Below are 24,769 nucleotides of genomic sequence, written 5' to 3' on the forward strand. Positions count from 1 at the left end.
AGCGGGAAAGACAGAGGGTTTATTTTTTCCGAGCAGGCTCTGGCCCTGCAGGAAGGAGCTGTAAATCAGCTCAGCTGTCTCCTGAAGGAGGAATGGGGAAATTTTCATTTGCTGTTCCGAGGGTGTAAAATGTGGTTGGAAGACAAGGGGGAAGAGGAGAGGAATTCCCTACAAGCTTCCTCTATCTCCAGGGTGATGTTTTGGACCCCGAGCACCTTCAACACGGAGTCTTGATCCGACTGGGAGGCAGAAGATGTGCTCCTTGCTCAGAGCTGCTGAACGGGTGCCATCCGCCTGCCGCGGGGACACGGAACCTTCTCCCTTTAACCAGCAGCCCCACTCCCCCACAGGCACCTGGGGACGCTCCAGCCTCACCAAGGGGGCATCCAGGGACCCGAGGCCCCCCTGGGGCTGGCAGCCCACAAAGTGCAGGAGCAGGGAGTATTAGATCATGATTTTTGGAAGGCTGAAGTTCGCCTATGTCCTGCTTCTTCAGACATTAAGTCATTTTCCTGAGGAAGTCACCTATGACGTTGATCTGGTTATAGAGGGAGTCGGAGTGGAGCAGCAAGCTCCAGCTAGACCATGGCAGAGGTGAGGTGCAAGAGCTCTGGGATACCATGTCCTGTCAACATCTGCCGCAGGAGTAAGGCTCAAGGGATCCAAATTCAATAGAGCCTGATATTTTGAGGTATTCTCACCCACACTTCAGCTGCCTTAAAATGCTCAGTTTAATGCTTCCAGCCCCGGTTTTGACAGAAGAACTCTACCCACTTCACAAGCGGTATTCTTCCACACGGTCAAACGTCACAGCAACCCTTGGATATCAGGATGTAGCACATCATTTAATGAATAGCAAGGACAAATGAAAAAAAAATATCTGTATTTAATGGGTTTTGTTACGTATAATTACTTTTAGAAATACACTCTCAATTCCACCAAGAAAAAAAAAAAAGAAACGCTACAGGAGGTTTTTATTTTCTTAAAACAGTTAAATTTGCTTCATAAAAGTTACAACAAGGTCGTTCATTCTTTCCCCATGGACCTCTGCTGCCACGTCACTCCAACATACCTTTGGGAGCATGAAACCTTTTTCAGCTTGCACAGCAGGCTCTGCGTCTGGATGTCTGCGAGTACCACGCTGATTGTGCCTCCCCTCATCTTCCCATTATTTTTCCTATACATCTCCACCTCAAAAAAGTCCAGAGTTTCAGTTCTTAACGCTTCTGAGGAGCTACACGGGGTGGGTGCTGAGCTCTGAGGCTACCCTTGAACAGCCCCCAGAGCAGCGATCCATGCCAGGAGCCGCTGAACCCACCCGGCCAGGACACAAGCACGGGCACAAACCCTAGGGCGACGTGACTTCAATCGAGTCAACTCTCGGTCACCATTAGGCGTGTGTTAAAAATTTCTCGAGCCGCCAACGTGATCTCCTGGTCAGAAGGACTGTGTAAATACACTGTTGGCCTTTCTACTGGCCACAGGTCAGAATATTTCAGCTGGGTGCCTGAAGACATTTCTTCCTTGGTCGCACTCCTCAGACTTTATTTATCTTTCTACCCACCACAAACACTTTATAAACCAGTGTGTACACACACAGCCGTAGGTACGGTGGCCCAACACCACTCAGAAACCACTGATGACATCAGTTGCCCATTCGGGAGCCCTCACCAGCCAAGCTTCAGAAACGCTCAGCACCCATCCCCTGGAAAATCTAGCCTTTTACATGTATCTATCAAATTTAGCACCAGAAAACCAGAAGACATCCAAAACGATGACTCATTTCTGATTAACAGGACTGCAGTGCTTTATTCATCTCCAATAACTGGTTCCTCAGGACCATTTGCTGTGACACACTTCCTTCAGCAGGCAGATGACGAGATGTCCTAGAAAACAACTCTTCTCTTGTCTGGTTTATGCCTGTAAAAAAGCTTCAGACAACCTAAAACCTACAAAACCAAAAAGCAGCGTGCAATTCTTCACAGACAGTGACAGCAGGTACCCAACTGGCGTTATCAGAAGTGCCCTCCCATCACCCTTCCCTCTGACTCATTAACTTTCAAGGTTAAAGATATACAGTTGCTGTCCCAACAATTGCAAAGCCTTCTCCCAGTGACACTGGAGCCAATTGGGTGGGAAGCCTCGAAGATGTTTATGCAAAGACAGAGCACCAACAGTGTCCCGGTCTATAATTAGGCATCTGAGCAATTTACAGAGGATACATTCAAGGAAGAAAAGAGTAAGAGAATTTTATATGCTCTGCTTTGTCCAAAAAAAGATTATGAAAGGCTGAGCAAAAACTATTTACCAGTCCTAGGGGGAAAATTAAGTTCATTTCATTCAGTTAAAGCTGAAGCAGATGTTCAATATTTGTGTGTACGCTGGAAGACCTGCTACATTACAGCTTCTAACCAACATGGATGTTTAAGATCAGTCTGGAGAGTCAGGGGTGTAAAAAGAGGGAGGGCGTGAAATAACACAACTCAACTCCTAATTTAGTCCATCTACCACTCATGGAACAGGCCTTCAGCACTGCACAGGTGAAAAGCCATATTAAAAAAATAAAATTTCATGTGAATAGATGAACAGCCTTTCAAGAGTTCCTCTAGATTCTGCTTCTAGGTGGCAATTCCCATATTGCTTAATAAAGATGACTGAAATGATTGCAGTAACAAATAATAAAAAAAACCCCAAACAACTTTTCTCTGATACAAAATCTAGTCCAGAGGGCTTACTTACACAGTAAGCAAGATATCTTATGTAACCGAAGATTGCGCGTTGTTCTCCTCCAACGCAGCAGCTTTTAGAAAGCCACACAAAAAGAGCAACACTCCCAAGCTGCCCAAGAGGACTTAGAGGAAGACCCAGTTCATTTCTTCGGAAAAAACCCCATGATGGAGACCTGTTTGTTGGCTCTGTTGGTGGTAGCTGCCCCTTTCTTCAGGTTCTTCCTTTCTTCCTTTGGTTCTTTCTTCATAGGCAGCACAGGCTGTTTGAGAGCAGCTAGTGGCTTGGACTTGGTGAAGTCATCCTCGCTATCTGTACAGGATTCGCTCTCGTAGACCTTCTCAGTCACTGGTTAAAAGAAACGAACAGATGGTGATGGTTAAGCCTGAGTACCAAAGAGCAGAGACCTCCCCACTGCATTTCTAAAAATGAGCATTTTGGGTTCAAGGAGTACATGCCAAATACAGGAATTAAATCCGTTGTTCAGGGTTATGCAGTAGATCCAGATGACTGGACTGGCTTTCCATACACTCATAAACTGCCTCCCCTCTTTCTTAAGTGTAAGATGGCAGGTTAATGACTCGGGAGCTTTAACATCCCCCAGCTCTTTCAAAATGGCTTTGGGTAACCACACACATTTATTCACAGGCCACATACACACCTCTGAACAGCAGCAGCCCAAGGTTACCCACCGGGAAAGGCCCTCAAGAGGACAGTTCCCTTTCCCAACCTTTCAAGTGGGCCTTGTTTCTAGGAGAGTGCTGAAGACCATCAGTTCGTCTTGCAGAGGCTGACAAGCAGCTATCAGGAAGTGATGAATCGGAATGAGATCACAATCTGTAGCATTACAGAGTCACAGCATGGTGGGGGTGGGAAGGGACCCTTGGAGCCCACCCAGCCCACCCCCCTGCTGAAGCAGCTCTCCCGGAGCAGGTTGCACAGAGCCGCGTCCAGGCGGGTTTGAATGTCTCCAGAGCAGGAGACCCCACAGCCTCTCTGGGCAGCCTGTCCCGGTGTCCCGTCACCCTCAGGGGAACGATGTTCTTCCTCACATTCCGATGGAAGTTCCCGTCTTGCACTTTGTGCCCGTTGCCCCTTGTCCTGTCGCTGGGCACCGCTGAAAAGAGCCTGGCCCCCTCCTCTTGGCACCTGCCCTTAAGATGCACTGATAAGATCCCCCCCTCAGTCTCCTCTCCTCTAGGATAAATAGGCCTGGATGATGGAATATCTATTTTACAGTTAAAAACCACCGCTCTGACCTGGTCCAATTTCCACAGGGGCCAAAGTAATCAGATTGTCCCGAAATCCAGACAAGACAACCTGGAGACAGACCTAGCCTTCCCTCACCAGCACCATGCACATCACCTGGCCAGGGAAGAATGAAGCAAACGTTTCTGGTGCATCTCAGAGATGCGAGAAGGAGCACAAAACCTTGTGGGCAGCCTCTTCCTCTACAGGTGGGCAAGCAGGGCAAACCGAAAGAAATCCCTTAAAAAAATAAAACCAAACCAGTGACTGAAATCCAGGACTGTGACTAAATGGGATTGCCAGCTCACTGCTGTCGGCATCCAGTGATGGAAAGCTAAGGGATATAAAACAACGCTCACAGAAATTAAACTGGAGTCAGCTCCACTGATGAAAGCCACTGTTAGGTACTAGTACATGTTGTTATATCAGCTTTCCCAGCAGTGCTCTGGTATTCTTCTAGTAAACCGTTTTTCTTTAGCAACTGTATTCTTTTAAACAGATGTCCTAACTTCCCTTCTTCTGGGAAATTGGCTTTCACTTGTATTAATGCATCAAATTAAATAAGGTTTTCTACGTAACCAGAGACTGGGAAGAGGAATGGTATGAAATCCTGCTCAGCAGCGCTAATGGATGCTCAAATAGGGACTGTAAACCCAAGTTAACCTCCCTTCAAAGGCAACTGGCTTTTCAGTGAGCAGCTTTACCAGACCACTGGCCACTTACTGAGCTTTAAAAAGTTATCATGTTGTCACCCCTGTCAGTAATCATCCGTAACTCTGACAGCATGCACTTAATCCCCTCGCAATTGCGAGATAACTCATCTTAGACCAACTTTCTTTTACTGCGATCTCAGCTGAACTTAAAAGTTTCTGTATTTGCAGCAGCTACAGGCACACAGGTAGTTACCGACACTCGCTCACAGCCAGACTTGCGAAATCACAGTAATGCAAGCCAGTGCTGTGACATGAGCTTACCAACAACATACACATATATATTCCAATATGCAAGTCCGTGTGTGCCCTTTCAAGTTTAGAAAGCGCAAAGCAGAAATGCACAAGTTTAAAACCTCAGTAATTCTCCTTTGCTATAGACTAAGAGCAGGCACTCAAGTGATCTGAGTCGCAGCTGATGCATGGTAACATGCCTTGTGCTTAACTCCACAGATACTTTAATTGCTCAGTTTCCCTCAGGGCTAATCCCTAAATTAGTTTTGCTTTTTGACACCAATCCTTAGCTGTTGCAGCTATTGTGAAAAAGATCACTTAAAATCATGGAGAAATACAAAGTACAGCCTAATCCTAATGTTAGGATTTAACATCTCTTAAAACCTAGCCCTTCTTTTTTTTTTAAAAAAAAAAAAAAAGAAGAAAAAAAAAAAGACAGGACAGCAGGGAAAAGAGCCCCTGTATTTCAAATAATAACAACAATTTACATTAGCCTGACAGATTTGCAAGTTATTTAGCCTTCGAATGATTAGGTCTGTGCATGGAAAGGGTGGGGAAGGGAGAAGAGGAGAGAAACTGGACAGTAACCAGACAGCAAGTTCTGTGCAACAGACTGGTAGGTTTTTAGTACGGAAAGCAGCATCTCCTTCCTACCCAGCTCCTCAGAATCCCAGCTCCACCACTCTCTCCAGCCTAGAGGATGTCTCCCAAAGGCACAACAGGGACTTGCATTTCCTTTTTCATATGATGGTAGTGGATATGAACTGTAAACCCAAAGGTCTGGATTTCACAAGAGACTTCATCCTTGGGGGTGAAGGGAAAAGCACAAAAAAAGACCCAAAGGTGATCTTCCCCGCCCTGGTACATTCTGAAAAAGCTGAACAGAAAGAGAAGAGCGCTCTCTTTGCTGGAAGCTGAACCCGGAACAGCCATTACCACGAGTTCTGGATGCAGACCTCGTTCAACATAACTCCCCAGCTAATGCTTTTTTGTTCCATTTCCCTTCCAAGTGTTTTAATGGTTCTATCTGGGATGGGAGAGCAAAACACCCCATAACACAACTAGCCAAAGCAGTCAATAACTTTGTGCAAGTCCAATTCTTTGACAAAAATCCAGTACTTGAGATTTCAGTTCCTAGCGCAGCCAGTTGCTGAGTGCTTGTGTTTCTTTAAAGGAGACACACAAAGTTAATAGGAAACATAAGATACAACCACACAGACAGGTGCAAACAGATACAAGCTGACTCACGTCCAGGCAGCTCCAAATCTGGGCCAAGCAAGCCTGCATCTATCTACGCTTGTGCACAATGATAAACCTGTACAACGGCAACAGATCTTCTCCTACAGCTGGCCGAGCTCCCTTGACATCTACTCAGCTCAGCTAGGCTGGAGAGTGTTAAGCATACCATACAACCGAGCTGACAACAGCGCTACAGAAAAAGAAAAACCCAACACATTCCACCCTCTTAATTTTTAAAACCTTTAAAAAATGAAAAGGAAAAAAACCCAGATTCTGAACTCCTGCAGCTCTACTTCAATGTCAGAACACCGAGGAGGAAACAAGTACAGTGGTGTTACGCAGCTTTCTCCAGGTCACAGGAGGAAGCGGTGTCCAGTCAGGCTGAAATTCAAAGCCTCCGGCTCTCAGTACTTCTGTAGCGACTCCTCCACCCTGAAAGCAGGGCCATCCTTATCAGAAACAAACCCTCTCAAGGATTTAAGCCCCGACTTATTTCTTGTTTATCTGGGATGCTTAAAGTTAACATATAATGAAGCTCTGCTGCACAGCTCTGGATTTATCCCCAAAAGAAAACAAAACCCAAACCAAACATCCCAGCCAGAATTTATACCCAAACCCAGACCTCTCTCTGCACCATTTTTAAAAGTTTGGAGAGAAGAGCAAATTAAGGAGGTGCTCATGCTGGCAGGAGGGAAGGGAGAAGAACCGAAAAAAATTATCTGTGAATAATAAAAAACCAAAGAGTAAGGATTCTGCTACAGCTCCATGACTCCCTACCCAGGCCTTCACTGAAAGGGCAGTTCCTTCAATCTGGGAGTGTGATGTTGAGGTGGAATAACAAAGTGATTTTGCGAACCGCTTCGCCAGCCTGGGAGAGGCTGGCCTGTAAAAATCTTCCGCACACCTTCAATAAAGTTAGTTTCACTGAGGTGTAGGAGACAGCTATAGTCTTACCCATGCAGCCTTCTTCTTCATCAATAAACATTTTGGATTTCAGCACACGCTTCCGTTTCCTCTTCCTCCCTCCAGCCAAAACCTAAAGGACATTGCAGTATTGTGAGAAATCAAACATTAAGGCCCCATGCACGTACATAGGTCATAAAACCATCAGCCCCCGGAATGAAACCTAGTTTCTCTAATGAAGCTGAGCATGATTTGACAACTAATTCTGTCCCTTCCCAGGATATCCTAGTCTCATTTTTGCTAATGCCACAATTCTCCCCATCCTACCCGGACAAATTTCAGAAGGACAAAATACAACTTAAATGAGACAGCAAGCTTTCCTGCCTGCCAGCACAGGGAACGCATTCCTCTTCTGGGGCATGCGACATTTTGAATTGTGTTTAGTTATGCGAGAAGGCGGCACCGGAGCTGTCCCATCATACCGCCAAAGAATGGGGAAATAACAAGGTGTGCAAGACACCAGAACTCCAGCTGTGACAAACAGCTGAGCTCACAGTAAAACTACACGTATTTTCTCCGCTCAGAGGTTAACTGCTTGCCAACCGCAGCTCACCTCCCTTACACAGCAGCTTCCCTGTGATACAAGGTTGAATACCAACAGTCTCCAGTTTCATTTCTGGCCATTCCCTGACTCCCGAGGCCAAGATTCAGAGGGAAGAGCATTCAAACATGAGCCACAATTCATAGAACCATCAAGACGGAGAAAGAGAAGAAAACAGAAAACTGCACTACATCCGCAAAAAAGCTACAGTTAAATAACAGTCTAGAAAATTAATGAACTAGTGAACATGGTGGATTCTTTCAAGCAGGACGATGTGATGGACTTGATAGGCAAACAGGACTTCCCATTTAGCATCTGAAAAGTGGTCGGGCATTACCCATCAAATCGGAAAAAACCCAGAAGTTAATCATCCTAATATGCTCTTACCTCCGTGGATGCAGGCTCCAGTTCATTTTTCAGAGCAGGTACAAGAGGTGGAGAAGGAGCTTTCTCTTCCTCAGGTGTGGGAGACGGTGGGACATCTGTTAAGAAGATGAAAACCTTGATAACACGTGAGTCTAATGCCCCCCTCGCAGCTACCTTTTTGTCTCAAATAATTTCATTTAACTCAGAGAAATTGCTTGTAAACTGTATTTATATCAAGGTTTAACAAGTTCTTGCTCAGATTTGTTTAATTCAAGTCAGGACAAACCATCTGAAGCGGTCAGCCTCCAGCCAGACAGCTCACCCCATGCTAAGGTGCTATGTGCTGCGGTTCCCAAAGGAAGGAGGGTGGGATAGGATGGGAGAAAGGCATTTGGGATTTTTAGTAAGCCAAAATCAGCCCCACCAAATGAAACCTTAAGAATAGGCACAGAAACTGGCATGTTTTAGCTATAAATTGTTTCACTTGCTCATTAAAGAGGGACTGTAATTTGTTTAGAAGTTGAAAGAGTCAGGGTTTAAGACTACACATTCCCAAATCACTGGATCACCTTAGTTTCTCTACCTCTCCACATTGGTAAAACAGTCATTGCTTCACAGGTGGTGTTACACATCCCGAAAAGTCCACGTATTAGCTTGATCCAAGAATTAAATGCAATATGCTATTACCCGTCCTAAAAAACTGTTAAGGGACACCCCAGCTTTTCATTTGAAAAAACAAACAAAAAAAACAAACCACCCTAAAAACCTAAGCCCATTCTCTCATCTGCCATCATCTATACTCTCCTCTGGGTGCACCGACAAAGAATGAAATCCTTCCAATGCCAAAATTGACTGAAATAGTCATGGCCACCTTTACAAATCTGTACAGAGCAAAACCAGCTCCAGAGCCTCTACCAGCAATGTCAGACAGGGACTAGCAGGACTTAGCACGAGTAGCAGGGCTTACAGACAAACGAGAAAGTCAGGGTCACTCTTCTGTGGGGCTGGCAGAGGGACAGAGCTGTGACGGTGAAGTAAAATCAGTGCAGTGCAGGGCAAGAGGGGAAGGAGCAGCACCTTGCACCACACAGCAGGCACCATGACTAATTTAAATGGCTTTAAGGAATCCTCGCCAAATCCCAGTGAGAAATGCTGCCATGCAAGTCCTCAAATGTGGGGGAGAGCTAGGAATGTGGGGGAAGAAACTCCTCATCTGACCTATTGCTTAACAATAACAACGATGCTGCTGGACAGGAGGACAGAGTGCCTGCTTGGCTTCTCCTCCCAGTTTTGCTGGCTGCATTCATCCTGTCGTCGTAACATGAATTCTGGATCTGTAGCTGTCCCAACCGATTAGGTCAGTGTTAAGAGTTATGACTGTGCCAGGCATGTGGCCAACTGACCTTCATAGGTTAAGAAGGGCTCAAGTGAAACAGTGGTTGGCTGCCAAGGCTAAATAATAAATTACATTCTTCAAACAAGGACTCAGCCTCCTAACTACTTCAGTAAGTGAGGCACAGAAATGCAAACAGTGGGATAACATGACTCGGTATTTCACCTTGCTCCAAAGAGCTGGGTCTGGCAGCTGTGCAAAGATAAAACCAAACAACGGGTCTGCTCTAAGGTGCTAACTGCTGGGGTGGTCAAGGAGCTGCAGGGAATTCAAAATTCTCAATATTTATCAGTCTCAGAGCAACTGCAGACTGAAGTGCCCGTATACTGCACAGCACCAAAGCTGCTCACAGGCTACCCAGGCTGGCCACATCAATTTGAAAATATTTTTAAGAGAGTATAGGCTAAGGGGGCTGAAAACCAGTCTGGCAAAAAACTGTCACCTCTGCTGTGCTCAAGCAGAGACTGGTGAAGATATTTTCAGCGCGTCAACTCCACTCTGCTTGCCTGGGGGAAGTCTGTGCTTTTCTTCAGCCTCCTTCCAACAAGTTCCCCCAGCTTTTGGCAGGCAGAAGGCACCTTCTCCCCATGTCAGAGTGTTTCGGACTACCATCAGGCTGTGGCTCTATTACTTTATTATCCTCTCCTAGCCAACACAGCCCTCTGACATGTGATAACTCCTGAGTCAACCTCTAGCTGCTGCCCACAGTTTACTCAACAGCAACAGCTGCATGAAATGGATACAAGTTGGGCAATTGGATGTACCAAAGATGTAAATCCTGGCTTTGTTCGGTTTGCTCTGACCCTGCCTGGAAAAACTGTGAGAAGCTTTAGTGCTTCTGCTGCAGCTCTCCGAAACTGATAGAGTTTGTAGGTTACAGTGCCACTGAAATCACTCTCCAAAGTGGCTGTAAAACAGTTGTCAACACTGCGAAATGCTGCCTGTGTTGGTATAGCTGAAGCTGCCAAAACCTCCTGTCCTCTGTGGACACACTTGTGTAGTTTATTCTGGCACTGGAAGCAAAACAACCTGCAGTGACTAAGGCACCCTCATACCAATATAACTTTTTAATGAAAAAATCATTTAAATGGAGAGGATTGTGCCTTATGCCCTCTCCGTATTTTCAACTTGGTACAATGTGCTGACACTTGTGCAAGAAGAGCTTATTTTGGGCTACTTTCAGTACATTAAGAGCAGACTAATATAGAACAACGCAAAAGGCTTGCCCTGACATAAAAGCGCCTATACAGTGCTTCGCATCAGTCATACGGACCTCATTTCAAACCCACAAAATGTGGCTAAGTCTGCCTGAAAAAGGGCAGTGGTTTTACTAGCTGTTACACAGGTGGAGCCCTGTCTGAACGCCATTCAATCACCGCAGGGCCTGCAGACAAGCGTCCCCTTTTATCTGCAGCTGCACCCGCAGGAAAGGTTAGCACCCCTGCCCAAGGCCATGCCTCCTCGAGCTGCGAGGAGCAGCCTGAGCAAGCACCTCCTCGTTCGTTTCAAGCAGAGGTCAGCCAGGTTAGCGTGGTGCGTTAGCATAAGTAGCAGCTAGACCGTTAGCCTTTGATATCTGCTCTGGTGGTGCAGCTTCCCATATTGCATATTGCATATTTCAGACTTACCCCTTGATCATCTGCAGGGGAGTTACACAGGTGGTGGATGAACTGTGCCCTGTCTGGCAGCGATTTCCAAATGCTGTGCAGCATATGGCACCTTCCTCCCTGCTCCCACAGGGATGCAGCACGGAACAATGTCACTCCAGGCCCCATTTTGCTCACTGATGCTGCTGATGAAAATTGCCCCTGCTCTCTGCAGAAACCCATTTCCAACCTTTCCAAAGATAAATGCTCTCAAAATCCATCTGCTGTACTTTTTTGTTTGTTTGTTTATATTATTTGTTTCATCCAACTTACATTCTTATACTTGAACACTGAATGTAGATATTACCAGTTTGGATTCAGCATGACTATTTCAAAGAGTTCAAATCTATCTTCTTTCATTCGGTTGAATTCAGAAGAGCAAGCAGCAGAACCAAACCGCTGAATGCAGACCTTATCAGGGTGGTTTAGATAGCCATTAACTTAAAAAGGAAGAACAGAAAGATTCTCATCTTTCCTTTTTGAAAGGGGGAATAGCACTAAGCTAATCTGAGTAACGTACAAATTGGTAGACACAAGCTATAATTTGCATAAATTTACAATTCTAATACACAACACAAAGCTGGTGCTTGACATAATGGAAAGAACAAAGAGGACTGCTATGCGGGATGAGCAACAAGAAAATTATCCAAACAGAAACTCAAACTTTCTGCTACATCTCCAGTAGGTTAAACAGGAGTTAACCAAAACGCAGTCCTCCCTAACAGACAAATAGGTGGGTAGTCTTACTTGTACTGGTTTTGATGCCTAAAGCTAGAGAAAGAGGTTAATAAGACAACTGGGTCCCAACCTGACCAGAGTACCAGACCCATGGTTTCAAATCGCAAAGCCAGTTAACTCACACTTAAAAGCACAGATGAAATGAGGCAGAACAACTAAACAGACCTACTGCGAGCACGGAGGTGGTATACACAGAGACTCTTGGACCACACCTTGGACCAAATGAAAACCGAAGGCACCACATTCAAAGGCATTTACTATTCAGCACATGCTAAGGTAATACAGGTATTCAACAAGAGACCAGAAAGTTCTAATATTCAAACCCAAAAGTGGATAGGCAGCAAGCAGGAGTCTGCAGTACTCTCTACAGAAAGCACTCCTCAATTTACAACTCTTACGGCATGGCTCTTAGTCTCAGGGGATTAAAAGAGCTCTAACAGAAACAGACGAGGAAAACAGAGTGTGCGGTCACCTCTCAGCTTGCTGCGTGCTCAGAGCACTGGCACGAAAACAGGGGGCTGGGGGTCCCCAACTCACAGCAGCACAAGGAAGACTGAACCAACAAGCCTCCACGCTCCAAAGAGCGGCCTCTCTGCACAGCCCTACCGCACAGCCGAAGCACGGGGCTCCTTTCTGCCTGCGTTCGCTAGCAGAGAACGGGTGAGCTGAGAGATTCCAGCCCAGCAAGGAGCAGCGCTTCAAGTGGCTAAATGGGCTGATTTCAATCTTCCCTCTTAGAGCTAAACAACGCAGCTTGTCAGTAGGCTGAGTGATGAGTAAATGGAAAGACCAGATAATAACTTACAAACATTTAAAGAAATAAATACCAAAGAGTGGGGGAATATATACTTTTTTATGGCCAAACAAGGAGCTGCACACAGGAATGTGGTGAAATTAAGGCTGATCATGAAGAACAGCTTCCTGAGAGATTTATCATCCTGTGGAATAGTCCGAGTAGAAGTGATGGATGCCTGATGACAAAGATCACTTGAAATTATGCTAGGCAGAATAGAAGCCATGAAAATAGGCCTAAGGTGGCATGAGGACTGCTAAGATATGCAACAGTATTTGCCTCTCTAACTTGTATTACATGTTCTCTTAATTTCGTGGTTGTTTCTCACGTCCTAGCCACACCAAATAAGCAGCTTTAGCTCTCCTGCTGGAGTCCACCTCCTTGCTAATAAGACCTATTTGCCGTTTCACCTTTTTTTACTTCACCAAACTGGTGGTTTCAATTATTTGTCCATAATGATCCCCAAATTCTTTTCCTGATCAGCTTTTTGGATGACTGTTCCATTTAGCACATACTCCCTAGCTCGATCCCAAATTATTTTCCAGTTATCTATATTGAACGGCATTTGTCACCTCAATTACCCAAATTCTTTGGAATCCAGCCCTGCTGTTCCTCATTATAAGCCCAAATCTTGCGATGTTCTGGGCACCCTACTCCTATCAAAGCCAAAAGCCACTGAGGAGACGCAGAGTCGCATCGGATATGGCTCAACTGTTTTGCCTCCAGTTTCTCTATTATCTTGCTTCCAATGCTCTCTTCCAAAGCATTTCTACAAACAGACAGACTAAAGATACTAAAAATGACCCTGGGAGGGGGGAGGTCACTTTGTGAGTGTTTACTCACCAAATAAACCAGTTATGACCAGTCCTACAATTCTGGAAAGCGCGATATCTTTCACAAGAGATTTGAGAACCTCCTTCCCACACGTCAGTGTGACTGGCAGCACACTTGGTGAGGAGACAGCCAGATCTGAGCTCAGCTAAAACAAAGACTGAATGACTGAGGCATCTCAACTGTATGCCCAAGTGCTTGCAGCACAAGATAAACAGAAAGCTCAAGCTACAGCCATTTGCACGGTCTTTAGTCCTCTAAACTATTCCCTCAAGTCATTGACCAACAGTCTTGGATAGTAATATTGTTGAAATCAGGCCCCTGACCTACATGTCTGGTTGTTTACATATCTTTTTACCTTCCTCGTCGCTGCTGTCAGACTGAAGTTGTTTGATTCGCTTCCTCTTTTTCTTTAGATTTTCGGGATCTCTTTCTTCCTCATTATCCGACTTGTCCACTCTCTTCATTTTACTGCCACAAAAAAGGGGAAAAAAAAAGGGAAACAAACGCAGGTTACCTCTTGTGTGCGCACAAAAGCATCATGCACGTTTAGATGAGCGTGTTCCTGACTTAAGTGCTGCTAGCAAGGAAATCAAATGCCTCCGTACCTCTTAAAAACATGAGCATCACATATGCTGAAGTACACTCACCTATACAATCAGGCATAGGCGCAGGAGCATTTTCAAGCCTCTCATCCTTACCTGCACCCAGTCCTCCAAAACAAGGAGGATTTCTTTAGCCCCTCTGCAGTTCGTTTTGCCCAGTACCTCACCTAGCTTGGCCAGAGCAACCTGGCAAGAGTGCACTTCTGATCTTGTCTCTATAGCTCAGGCTCCCAAACACTAATGTCCCCAACAGCATCGCTCAGAAGCTCTTTTGACAGACTGCTTGCCACTGACTGACTATGAGGTAGTGTCTCAGAATCCTGGAGCCATTTTTAAAGACTACTGGAAAAATAAAATAGCTTCTTTCTTTTTAATGTTGGCGAGACATGTCAGACTAACAAGCCTGGAGGCTAAAGGCCCACGTATCCTCATAGAGCTGGTACAGCCCAAGTGGCCTTCCCAACACCACACTGCCAACATGCAGTTTCCAGGCCCTTGGCTTTTTGACTAAGACTATCAATAAGAAGACCAGTTAGCACCAACTGCCATGGTGGGCTGGGTGGTGTGCTTACCTATTTAGTTAGAAATAGATTGAGACCACCAATTAATTACTCATAGGCCACCAGAGAGCCATCAGACTGTAATGATTTTTTGTCTCTGTCAGTTTGGGTTGGATTAAACACAAAGGGCTGAACTTAAAATTTACTTGGAGTCTCAGCCCAAAGTAAACCAGCGGCATTGAAAGCAGCAGTACATTAGCTATGGAAATCAACAAGCAGAACTTTGTGTGCTGGAAGCTGTGTACATATAAGCTTGGGAATATACTACCTTCCCTGCAGTACAGGTGCCCCTGCCAGCCCCCACAGATGGCCTGCGGGGTCTATACTAAGTCTGCTCACAGCATGAGGTTGTCTCATGGAAAGCCACCCCCTCCCACAGAAGACTACCTGGACCGTGGCCCTTCCCATTTGCAATGGCACAAGTGGCCCCAAGGCATCTACAGCACTAAATGGAAAAGAAATATTAGGAAAGAATTCTAAGACAGATAATTTTAGCCAGGTTAATGCAATTTAGTAGCTGGAAACAGGAGGTGAGCCAGCATTGTATGACCAGCCAGCTCCATGCAGGCCATCAACAAGTGGGTTAACAGATTACAGGGACCCTGAATGGTGCAGCCCACCTTTTTTTGTTCTTTTGAATTCTAGCAGACTCTGTTTTCCTTCCTGGTTTCTCTACTACAGTATTAGGGGATGACTCTGGTTCTGCCACAGGAACTGAAGGCTTGACTACTTCTTTCTCCTCCTTTGGCTGCTCAGGCACAGAGTTAACTTTGAGTTTGTCTGTGAATAAAACATTAGAAAAGAACAAACATTGGGCATTCGGTATGAATGACAACTTGCAAAGGAGTTGGCTAAACAAAACACTTTGCACCAAGAACGTGGAAAACACTACAGAGGACGTATACAAGCATCAGGGCTCTAGGTTGACCAAGCTGTGTCATACATGAAAAAAGGGCATCCTTAAATTTCTAGCTTATTTACTGTTTTGGTTCTGCTGTAACTCATGGCACAGCAGCAGTTAAACTCTGCAGAAGAGGGACAGGAGGCAGTGCCAGAACCCCTTACAGTCACCAAGACATAAGGCACTGCAGAAGGGCCAGGAGCCCCTCTTCTAGACAGCCCCTTTAGCATAACACCACATCAATGTTTACAGTCGGTTGACCCCTTCTAAATTAAAGAGTTTTAATCAAACAAAAAACTGCTCAGAAACAGGAAAATCAGGGCTGATGATGAGCTGTGAGAGGCGTGTGCAGTCCCCACCCTGCATAACATTAGCGCCCACGATTAGTATTTCCAGTAATATAGTGGCTTCTCCTCGCACCCCAACCCCGATGTGATCAAGAACCAGCCTCTTTTGCCTACATGGCACCACATACAAGGACAATTCTGCTTCAAAAGGCTTAATCTAGTACCAGAGAAGAGGCAGCAGGTGGGAGTGGACAGCAAAATAATATTTATCAAGCAAATAGGTAATGCTGTTAACACACTAGCACCTAATTACAGTCTGTGAGCTTCACTCAGCAGCTATACCCACACCTCACCAGAAGAGAGGAGCAGACAAGTTAGAAACCAAGCACAAGATGCACGAGTGAAGACACAAGTGTTCAACGATGAGATCAACTACATCGGCAACAGGAACAGAGGCTGCTGAGATGGCTAAGGCTTCATTCCAACGCCTTTCTGATACTGCCTGGAAAACAGGCAAGGGAAAACACTGCATACATAAGAACTTGAACAACAGCTCTTTTATTTATGATCAACAGCAGAAAGTCGAAGGACCCAAATACTGTTAAATCAGGACTTTCTGGCAATAGTGAAATCTTTGAAGCCAGGAGATACGTAAAACATGGAGAGAATAAATCTTACTCCTGGAATCACCCTATCTCTTCTATACACATAATCATTTCCAGTTCTCTCAGTTTGCTCCTTCCCTGCAGCCACCTCACAAACTTCCTTGAAGTGCTCCCCAACAGGGCTCAGCAGAGAAGTGAACCTCACTGGAAATCGTGAAAATGCATCCACAAAGCTTTCTCCATCACCGCTGGGTTATCTTTACCACACAATTTCAACTTCTTGGGTTTTCAGCATACAAACTTTGGTCTAGGGCTCTTCTCAGATCTTAAGAATTTACTGAAGAATTTACTTGAGTTAATGGTAGTAACGCTGCTTAGGCTTGTGAGGCTTCAGCTGAGAGTATCCTCAGCTCCCTCAGTCTCACAAAAACAGGAACTCAAAGAAACCCAACAGTACTGTGCCTTATGTGTTCAGCGCTGGAACTGTACTCTGCTACCTCTGACAGGTGTCTGTTAAAAAGTGAACTTTGCTGTTTACTCTCTCCCAGTAACTCTTCCCTGAATCCTCTTATACTCGTTTTTATAAGGGAATCTTTGAAGAAGGTCCTACGGTCCTTTTCCAATGTCTATTTAAAAGCTTCAGCATATTTCCTTCAGACCTGGATAATTTAGGTCAGAAATGACCTCCAGAAGCCACCACCTGTAGTCCAAATCCCTGCTCAAAGGGGAAGGTCACCCCTCATTTTCATCCTCCAGTTATTAGCTCTTCAGTTTTCAGTAATTAACCCTAAATCTAACTGTAGACTCCATAGTGATTTGTGATGAAAAGCAAGCATCATTAACACACCCTGCATAACAGGTTTTGGCAAACACTCTACCAATAGCTAAGCTTCCAGCCAGAACTACTCACTTTAAATCACATTTCTTCTGCACTAAAAATCCTTCCTGGGTTAGTCTGCACAAATATGTCATTTTAATTGATCTCCATCCAGCAAGATTTTTGTCTGAAAAATTCCACTTAAAACTTAATTTTTGCCTTAAGAGCTGCATACAAAACCATTAACCCCTCTGAGTCAAAAAGAGCAGAAGAATAGTATGTAAAAGTATAAGAAAAGAGGGGATATAAAGAAAATCCAACAAGTTTGATAGGGTGGGAATGAACAGTTCCATTCCTTTCTGTTTATGGCTCCCATCACAGCTGTATAAGAAGATGCTCGTTATTACTGATGGGTTTTAATCGCTTTAATTTTTATTTTTTTAATAGCTTAAAAAAAGAAAGACAATTTTAAAAAGAAAGAGAATTTCAATATCCCTCAGGATATTTTTTTTTTTTAAACTACAGCAGGCTGGTCCCTGACCACAATGGTTGCTGAAAACAGATGGGTGTTATAAAGTACTTACTCATGGCAGCTTTTCCAAAGAAGTTGTTCATTATGCTGCTCTTTGCTGGTGGTTTGCTGCTGACTGCAGACACCTAGAAGCAAACAGAGGAGTAACCACAGGAATTATTCCTGCAACACATCCCTCAAAATGCATAGTGCTGCTTCTGGACAAGCGAAACAAATATGTATTTGTTGATTACTCGGTGTCTTAGATGTCAGCATCCATTTAGGAGAACTTGAAGGTGCTAGGTATTACATGCATCAAAGGATCGAGAGCAAGTTACTTAGAACTCCCTAGCTAGGCCTTCAGATCTAACTTGGGTAACTTTCCCATCTGATGGCTGACAGTGTTACTGAAATAAGTGGTTGGGACTTGGGTCTGTTCCCAGTAAAGAACTGTTCTTTTTTCAAACTATCAGTGTCTCAATTCACAGTAACCGACAGAGGAAAGAACACAGATTGGCCAAACCATGAAGACTTTATCCAGCTACTCTGGCACGTATACTGTTCTGCTGAGCCGTTTGCAAAAAATATCACTGCTCTATTCCATTAATACAGCCGCCACCAAAGTGAAAAATCACACACACACAAAAAACACCCACCTAAGGAAGCTTGGCCTCCTAATCCCATTTATTTTCATGCAAAAAAAGGCAACCAGACACTAAAGTTCCCAAAACACTCAGACACGCATATTTCAGCAGTTCTGAATTCACTATAAAAATCAGAAAAATGAACTAAAATGTACTCAGCTGTTATAAAAAAGCCCAACCATATGCAGGGAACGTTACCATTTTAATACCCATTTACTGGCCACGTTGCTTCAAAAACAATTATACTAATTAAAATTAAAGTGTAATCCTATCCTGGAAAAACCAGCAGTTGAGAAGATAAACAATTTAGTCTTGCACAGGTCAAGCTCTGAAACTTCCCTCACAGACCAAGTTTAAACACCTTGATACTTTTAAGACCTGGACTTCTCACGTTTCACATATTGCTTAAAACAAATCCTTTTAAGCACAATGAAGAGAGCAAGATCCTCAACCGGTGTATATATTGGCATAACTGAAGACAATGGAACAATTGTCTCAATAACACAGCTATGCTGGTTTACACTCACTGGAGACCTGGCTCCAGGAGGAATGTCAAAGCATCAAAGTTAGGGCAAATAGACTTTTGTGGATAGATCAAGAGTGTGGCACAATATATTTTTGCCCACGATGACTAACAGAAGGCACGTCTGTACTGTACAGTTAAATACTTAGAAAACAGTGACTGAGCATTCCCAGTGGACAGCAAGCTCAGCACTAGAAGCAGTGGACAAAGCTGCACCACAGCGGTTCAGGTTATTTAGGTCGAGTAAGAGTGAAGCTAGAAGAGCGGTTCATTAAAGCTATTAACCCAGAGGGCTGCCAAAGGGTCTGAGGTAACTTACACCTGGGGCCTCCTTAGCCTCTGCTTTAGTTTCTTTATTTGTGTCCTGGGGTTTGGAAGCCGCCGCTTTCGCTGCAAACATTCCCATGATCCCTTTGGGCTGCTGTGAGGTCTGTTTAGCAGTCGATGGACCGTGGCTGTTGATCGCAGGTACGCTGACAGCATTCGTGTCACTCTGTGTCTGGGAACCAGCCTGCACAGACGTCTGCGCTTGAGAAACTTCGGCTGGCGTCCTGGGGACCGCAGCAGCACACTGAATGGCACTAAACCTGTGTGATGGAGTGAAAAATTTAATTAGCCTTTTAGCTTCTTATTTTTCACCTCAGTTTCCTCCCCGGTAGCACCTTGCTTCTTTGGTCCTGTGTTCTCCTGTTACGGGAAAAAGAGCATTTTAATTTGTGCGGGGGACAAGAAAGAAAAGTTGGCACAGAACTAGAGCGATGGAGACCTCAACTGAACAGATCAGCTGAACCTGTCAGCAAGAGCCAGAGCATTCAAACGCTAAACAAGCTGTTCAGATTTCATGGGGGGAGGAAAAGCCTGTCTCCACACCCAGGGTGGACAGGGAGCGGACTGCATTTTATTCCTAAACAGGTTACGCTCTCTAAAGTTTGCAGCATAAATTGTATGGCTGTCTGATGATCTAAAACATTTACAACTTTCAGATGCTTTGACAGAGTCCACTACTGCTGCAACAAGCAGCCACAGTCGTGCTGGCCAGGTAAGTAAATCACAACTGAAACTAAACTACTTAAATGGCTCAGAAGATATCCATGATATTCAGACTTAACTATATAAAGTCATTTCCATGTAATAACTGGTAGACAGACACATCTCAGCTTGTAACAGTCTGAAACGTGATTGTTTGGGGATATGGGGATGTAAGAACTAAATGATGTGCTCACAGTTACAATACAATTCACTGACAGTCAGGAATAGCAGTACCCAAAAATAACTGAACTGTACTCCCCACTGTGCAAATCACAGGCAAGGCTTTCCAGATTTCCTACAGAAATGCCACAAGACAGCACAGACTCACGCCTTCCAATCCACCGAATTACACAGCATATTTTTATTTGCATAAGAAATAAACCAGTCTTCTGCCAATTAATTTCTGTGCCTCAGCATTAGTGGCTCACATGCACAGTCCACTTCTACTCTGATCAGGAACTGTAACGTATCAACAAAACAACGTAATCTCTACAGCATTTTTAGGCTGCAGCAGCAATCTCTTGACATTCAAACCTTTAAAGGAAGGAAAGACGACACTGAAGAAAAATATTTCTACTCTCCTTTATACTGATAATCTGTTTTCAATATGGTCATCATGGCTGTCTGGACAGCTTTCACTCCTACTCCAAACACACCAATAAGCAACACCACCAACCCTCCAGATTACAAATCACATTTTATCATTAACGGTTATACTGACCGTGCAGCAAGCACATCTAAACCTCACACATTCCAAGTTAGCTTGCCTTAATGCTGCAGTGTGACTATAGCTTATGGGCTTGATCCAAATTTCACTAAATAAACACTGAAAAAACAAGCAATGCTTGGACTATGCTCTGTGAGCAAGGAGCTGCTTCCGCTTGGAAAGCTGACATTAGCAACATGCACTAAATCCAGTTATTTATATTAGTACATCTAGCTACCTCCGCCACCTTCACAGTGTAACAAGTCCCACATAAACACAGAAGAGAATAAAGATCCTTGCTCCAGAGCTTGTGAGATATATGGACTGACAGGGAAGTCTAAGAAGCCAGCAGGTTCTGTTTGCTATAAACATGCACAGAGTTAAACCTCCGTTTTCTGCAGGTACTGCAGAAATCTTGCCCCAAGTGTAAAAGACAATTCATGTAGTTGGCAAGGGAGAGGGAACATGGTCAGCCTGAATTCAGTTCAGCCAGGTCAACAAATGAAGAAGTTAAATTTTTCTTAGTTCACTTGGGAAATTCTGCTCCAAAGCCAGGCAGGGATTTACACATAGGCTTCAGAAAGCTATTTCAGAATCTGAATTGTCTAAACCTTCTGGATGTACAAATCCCAAAGGCAGACTCCTCTAAGACATTAAGTATCACCATGCAAGGCCGCCTGAGAGTAAACAGGCTGGAACAAGGCAACTGCTGCCAAACCTATGGCATGTGCCTTCCCCGAGGCAGGGTTTTCAGGCACTTATCAGAGTATTGACATTCACACTTGAAATACACAGCTTCTAGGAGACTAATTTCTCAGCCACTCTTGTCAACATTTTGATGACAGCTACGTTTCTACTTTCAAATTCTATACTCTTTCTATGACACAACATTCAGGCATCCTCCTTCTAAACCAGATTGGTCATGGCACTGTACATCCTGATTACATCAAGCTGAAGCTGTCGTGGTGAAAACAACATATAAATGAAAAGCCACAGCTGCCAGGCACCGTTCAGGAGGGGAGACAATGACCCCTGGAGACCAAAGTCCCTCTGAGTTCTATGACAGCCTCTCTCTAGTTCAGCTATGAAGGACACCTGTGCTGCTTGTTCTGTTTTGTAAGCTTCTCCTACACCTCAGGCTCTCATTCGTGGAGAATGAGTTCCTGTAAGACATCTTCAGAGAGGTGGATCAGTCCAGTGGATGAAAACACAGTCTCACAAAACAGAAGGCAAGCTCATGTTAGTGCTTTGTTGAGCACATCACTCATGTTTTTTTAAGTCTGTTTTGATTTATCTTACTCTGTGACTGAGGAATGGATAAAAATGGTCATGATTAAGCGTGGCCTGGAAATGAAATGAGGAAAAAGTTTCTAGTCATCAGAGAAGAAAGGTACTGGAACAGCCTGCCCATTGGAGTAACAGAGCAAGCAAACCAACTGTAAGCTGGAAATAGCTCAGTTTATAAAACAATCATACAGTGTGCTGTTTGGGGACTGGTCTGGCATGACTTAGAAGGTATCTTTATCTAGCTTTCTAAAAATCCAGGCATATCTGGTAACCATTGCCTTCTGCTGAAGTGCGCTATGTAGCAATATCTCATCAGTCTCAAATCACATAGCTTAAGAAGAAAAACCAAGAGGCAACTCACTTGCTGCAGTTGTGCAGGTTTGTTTTGACAATATCATAGTCTGTGTTGTAGAGTGGTCCGCTGTCTTTCAGCAAGGCCTTCTGAATGCTGTACACGTGCACACTTGCAATCGTGGCTAGTTTAGACTTCATTGCTGGGGGGAAAAAGAAGAAAAGTCCTCTGTTAGCACAGCCTTTACGGAATCAGGTGGCAACTTTAAGTATCAGGTTTCACCACGGATGGAGCAAGACTGACAGACCACTTGACAGCAAGGACCTGAATATAAAAACATGTAATTGTACCTTCTTCCAATGCTTAGCGAGCACTTGAATTGAGAATTCAAGGTAACAGACTCCACAAGCCTGTCAAACATGTTTTCCACTACACACTCTTCGTTCTTACATAACTGAATTAAGAGCAATCTCTCTGTGTTTACCTTCAAAATACCCAGTGTTTGGAATCCAAGATATCTATATGACTGCCTAAGGCTAAGAAAGAAAATAATGGTCATAACTCTACCCTGCTGGAACTGCTCTCTGCTGTTAAGGTAGTATCCACCGTATCAACAAGCATCACTGTGTCATCTCTAGTAGCCTGCTGGAATACATGCTTTGTCTCTTCTATGCTATTTAAACTGTAACCCTCTTGAGACAAGGGCTGGTTTTTAGGAATTCTTTGTTCATTGCTTATATTGTTCTTTCCACACAGACCTGGTCTGAGACAGAGCTTCTAGGCACTATAAAAATACACACAGTAATCATTTCTTGGGGCCAGTCCTAGACTATGCAGCCCTACTCCCATCAAAAATCTCAGCCTCTTCCAAATTTAAGTCATACCTTTGGCCTGTCTTCTAATACAAAAAACATGAACAACCCTTTCCTCCACAGCAAAACAGAATATTATGCAGCACAGATAATTCAACAAACACGACAGATAGTAGCTGTACTGCTTGACAATCTACTACTCTGATGAGGGCAGCTTTAGTAAGAAACCCACTTCAGACTTCAAAAAGGAAAATAATTCAGGTCTTTAGAACAAAGTCACATCATTAGCATGGACATTTAAGGTCACAAATGCCACAGAATGTTCTCAAATACCAAAGACGCTATTTGAAAGTGATGAAGGGCCTGAAGTTGTGTTTCAATTGCTACAGATCAGATCTCAGCAGCAGGACCAGACCTGGAAAGATGGCAAGAAAACTGACAGTGCATGGACAGCAGCTGCAGGAAGCAGTGTTACAATGGTGGGGTTTTTCACCTTTTACTGTGAAAGCAAATACTCCAGACAAAAGTGAGAACATTCTCATGAGACACTTAACTAACACCCACATCACTTGGGGCAAACAAAGACTGCAATTGGATTTAACCAATAACTAGAATTACCTGTGGAACTGTTCTAAAACTGCGACACACTGCTGTACCCTACTCAAATATTGTTGTCTTTAAGGAGGAACCATCTGTCACTGGCAGGGAGGTGGAAAATAATTTCTGACCAAAATGTTCAACATAAAAAAAATAATTAGGCCCAAATCACAAGTCTGAACTTAGCTGTTGGCTCACATATTCAAAATTCTGAGAAAAAGCTAGTACAAAATGTACACACCTAAACCCAACAGCCTGACTAGGCATTTACGTGCAGATGGCAAGTTCTGAGCTTTACTCACTTTGCTGTTCTTTCAAAGAAAAAAGTTAAAACCACATAATTTTCACAGTTCGCTTACCTTCGAGTTTGTCCTCTCTCACTACTGCAACCTTGTGGCACTGTAAAAAAAAAAAAATAAATGGCAATCTTTTAAAATTTTAAGACCAATATTTTCAGTTACTTATTGAGTAAGAAAGTCTACCCATTATAGGTGCGCCTTTATAGCTGCAAAGAACACTGCCGATGCCTTTAAAGAGTCATCAGCCACTAGTTTTTAAAGCTCCATCTTCCTACTTTTCTAATGGACCGTTTCACAGGTCACTACAAATAGAAATCCTCCATCCTCCATTCCTGACACTGGGAGATGAGACACAGATGAAACAAGAACTAAACAACTGCACAGTGCAGTGGAGAAAAGCAAACTAACACAGGTGATGACCCAACTGCTAGAAATCTGCTGTCCAAGCCCACATCACCCACGTATGTTTAGACTGCCAGTAAACTCTAACGTAGCAACCTGTAGCACAGACACTGTACCAGACAAGCAAAACGTCATGAGAAATTAAGCATTAATTTAAAAGCCAGAAATGCATGTTTCTGGAAATGAGCTCTACGGCCAGTCTTCAAGGACTATATCTGCTCTATGACATTTAACAGGCTTCAAAGTAGAGTATCCAAAGATTGGACAAAATCCAGCCATTAATATTGTGTTTAACTGATACCACAGACTAGTCATCAGAAGAGTAAGAGGCAAGAAAATGTAGACAACCTGAAACAGTAAACAAAGATTGTCTCGGTCCCTCACTGAGGCTAATAAAAATCAGTAAGGAAAAGTGTGCGCAGTGCTTAAGACACAATAGGAATTATTTGTGAGTGATTTCAGT

The 24,769-nt window shown here is 44.0% G+C and overlaps 1 protein-coding gene across 2 annotated transcripts in view; it reads right to left on the reverse strand.

The window, feature by feature from the left end:
• Positions 1-866: 866 nt before the first annotated feature.
• The window catches only part of POLD3 (DNA polymerase delta 3, accessory subunit), a 29,983-nt gene continuing 6,080 nt past the window's right edge, over positions 867-24,769 (reverse strand). Inside the window, exons 4-12 of one of the 2 annotated variants that reach the window (XM_080376100.1) lie at positions 23,965-24,004; positions 22,266-22,398; positions 19,202-19,469; positions 17,789-17,861; positions 15,215-15,374; positions 13,776-13,900; positions 8,050-8,144; positions 7,113-7,194; positions 867-3,075 (exon numbers count right to left, since the gene is read on the reverse strand). In XM_080376100.1, the coding sequence (XP_080232226.1) occupies positions 2,870-3,075; positions 7,113-7,194; positions 8,050-8,144; positions 13,776-13,900; positions 15,215-15,374; positions 17,789-17,861; positions 19,202-19,469; positions 22,266-22,398; positions 23,965-24,004 (1,182 nt within the window). In that variant the 3' untranslated portion in view covers positions 867-2,869. The remainder of the gene's footprint in view (positions 3,076-7,112; positions 7,195-8,049; positions 8,145-13,775; positions 13,901-15,214; positions 15,375-17,788; positions 17,862-19,201; positions 19,470-22,265; positions 22,399-23,964; positions 24,005-24,769) is intronic. The other variant, XM_080376101.1, reaches the window with a different exon arrangement.

The sequence above is a fragment of the Falco punctatus genome (genome assembly GCF_963210335.1).
Source record: "Falco punctatus genome assembly, chromosome: 2".
In the NCBI taxonomy this organism is placed as follows: domain Eukaryota; kingdom Metazoa; phylum Chordata; class Aves; order Falconiformes; family Falconidae; genus Falco; species Falco punctatus.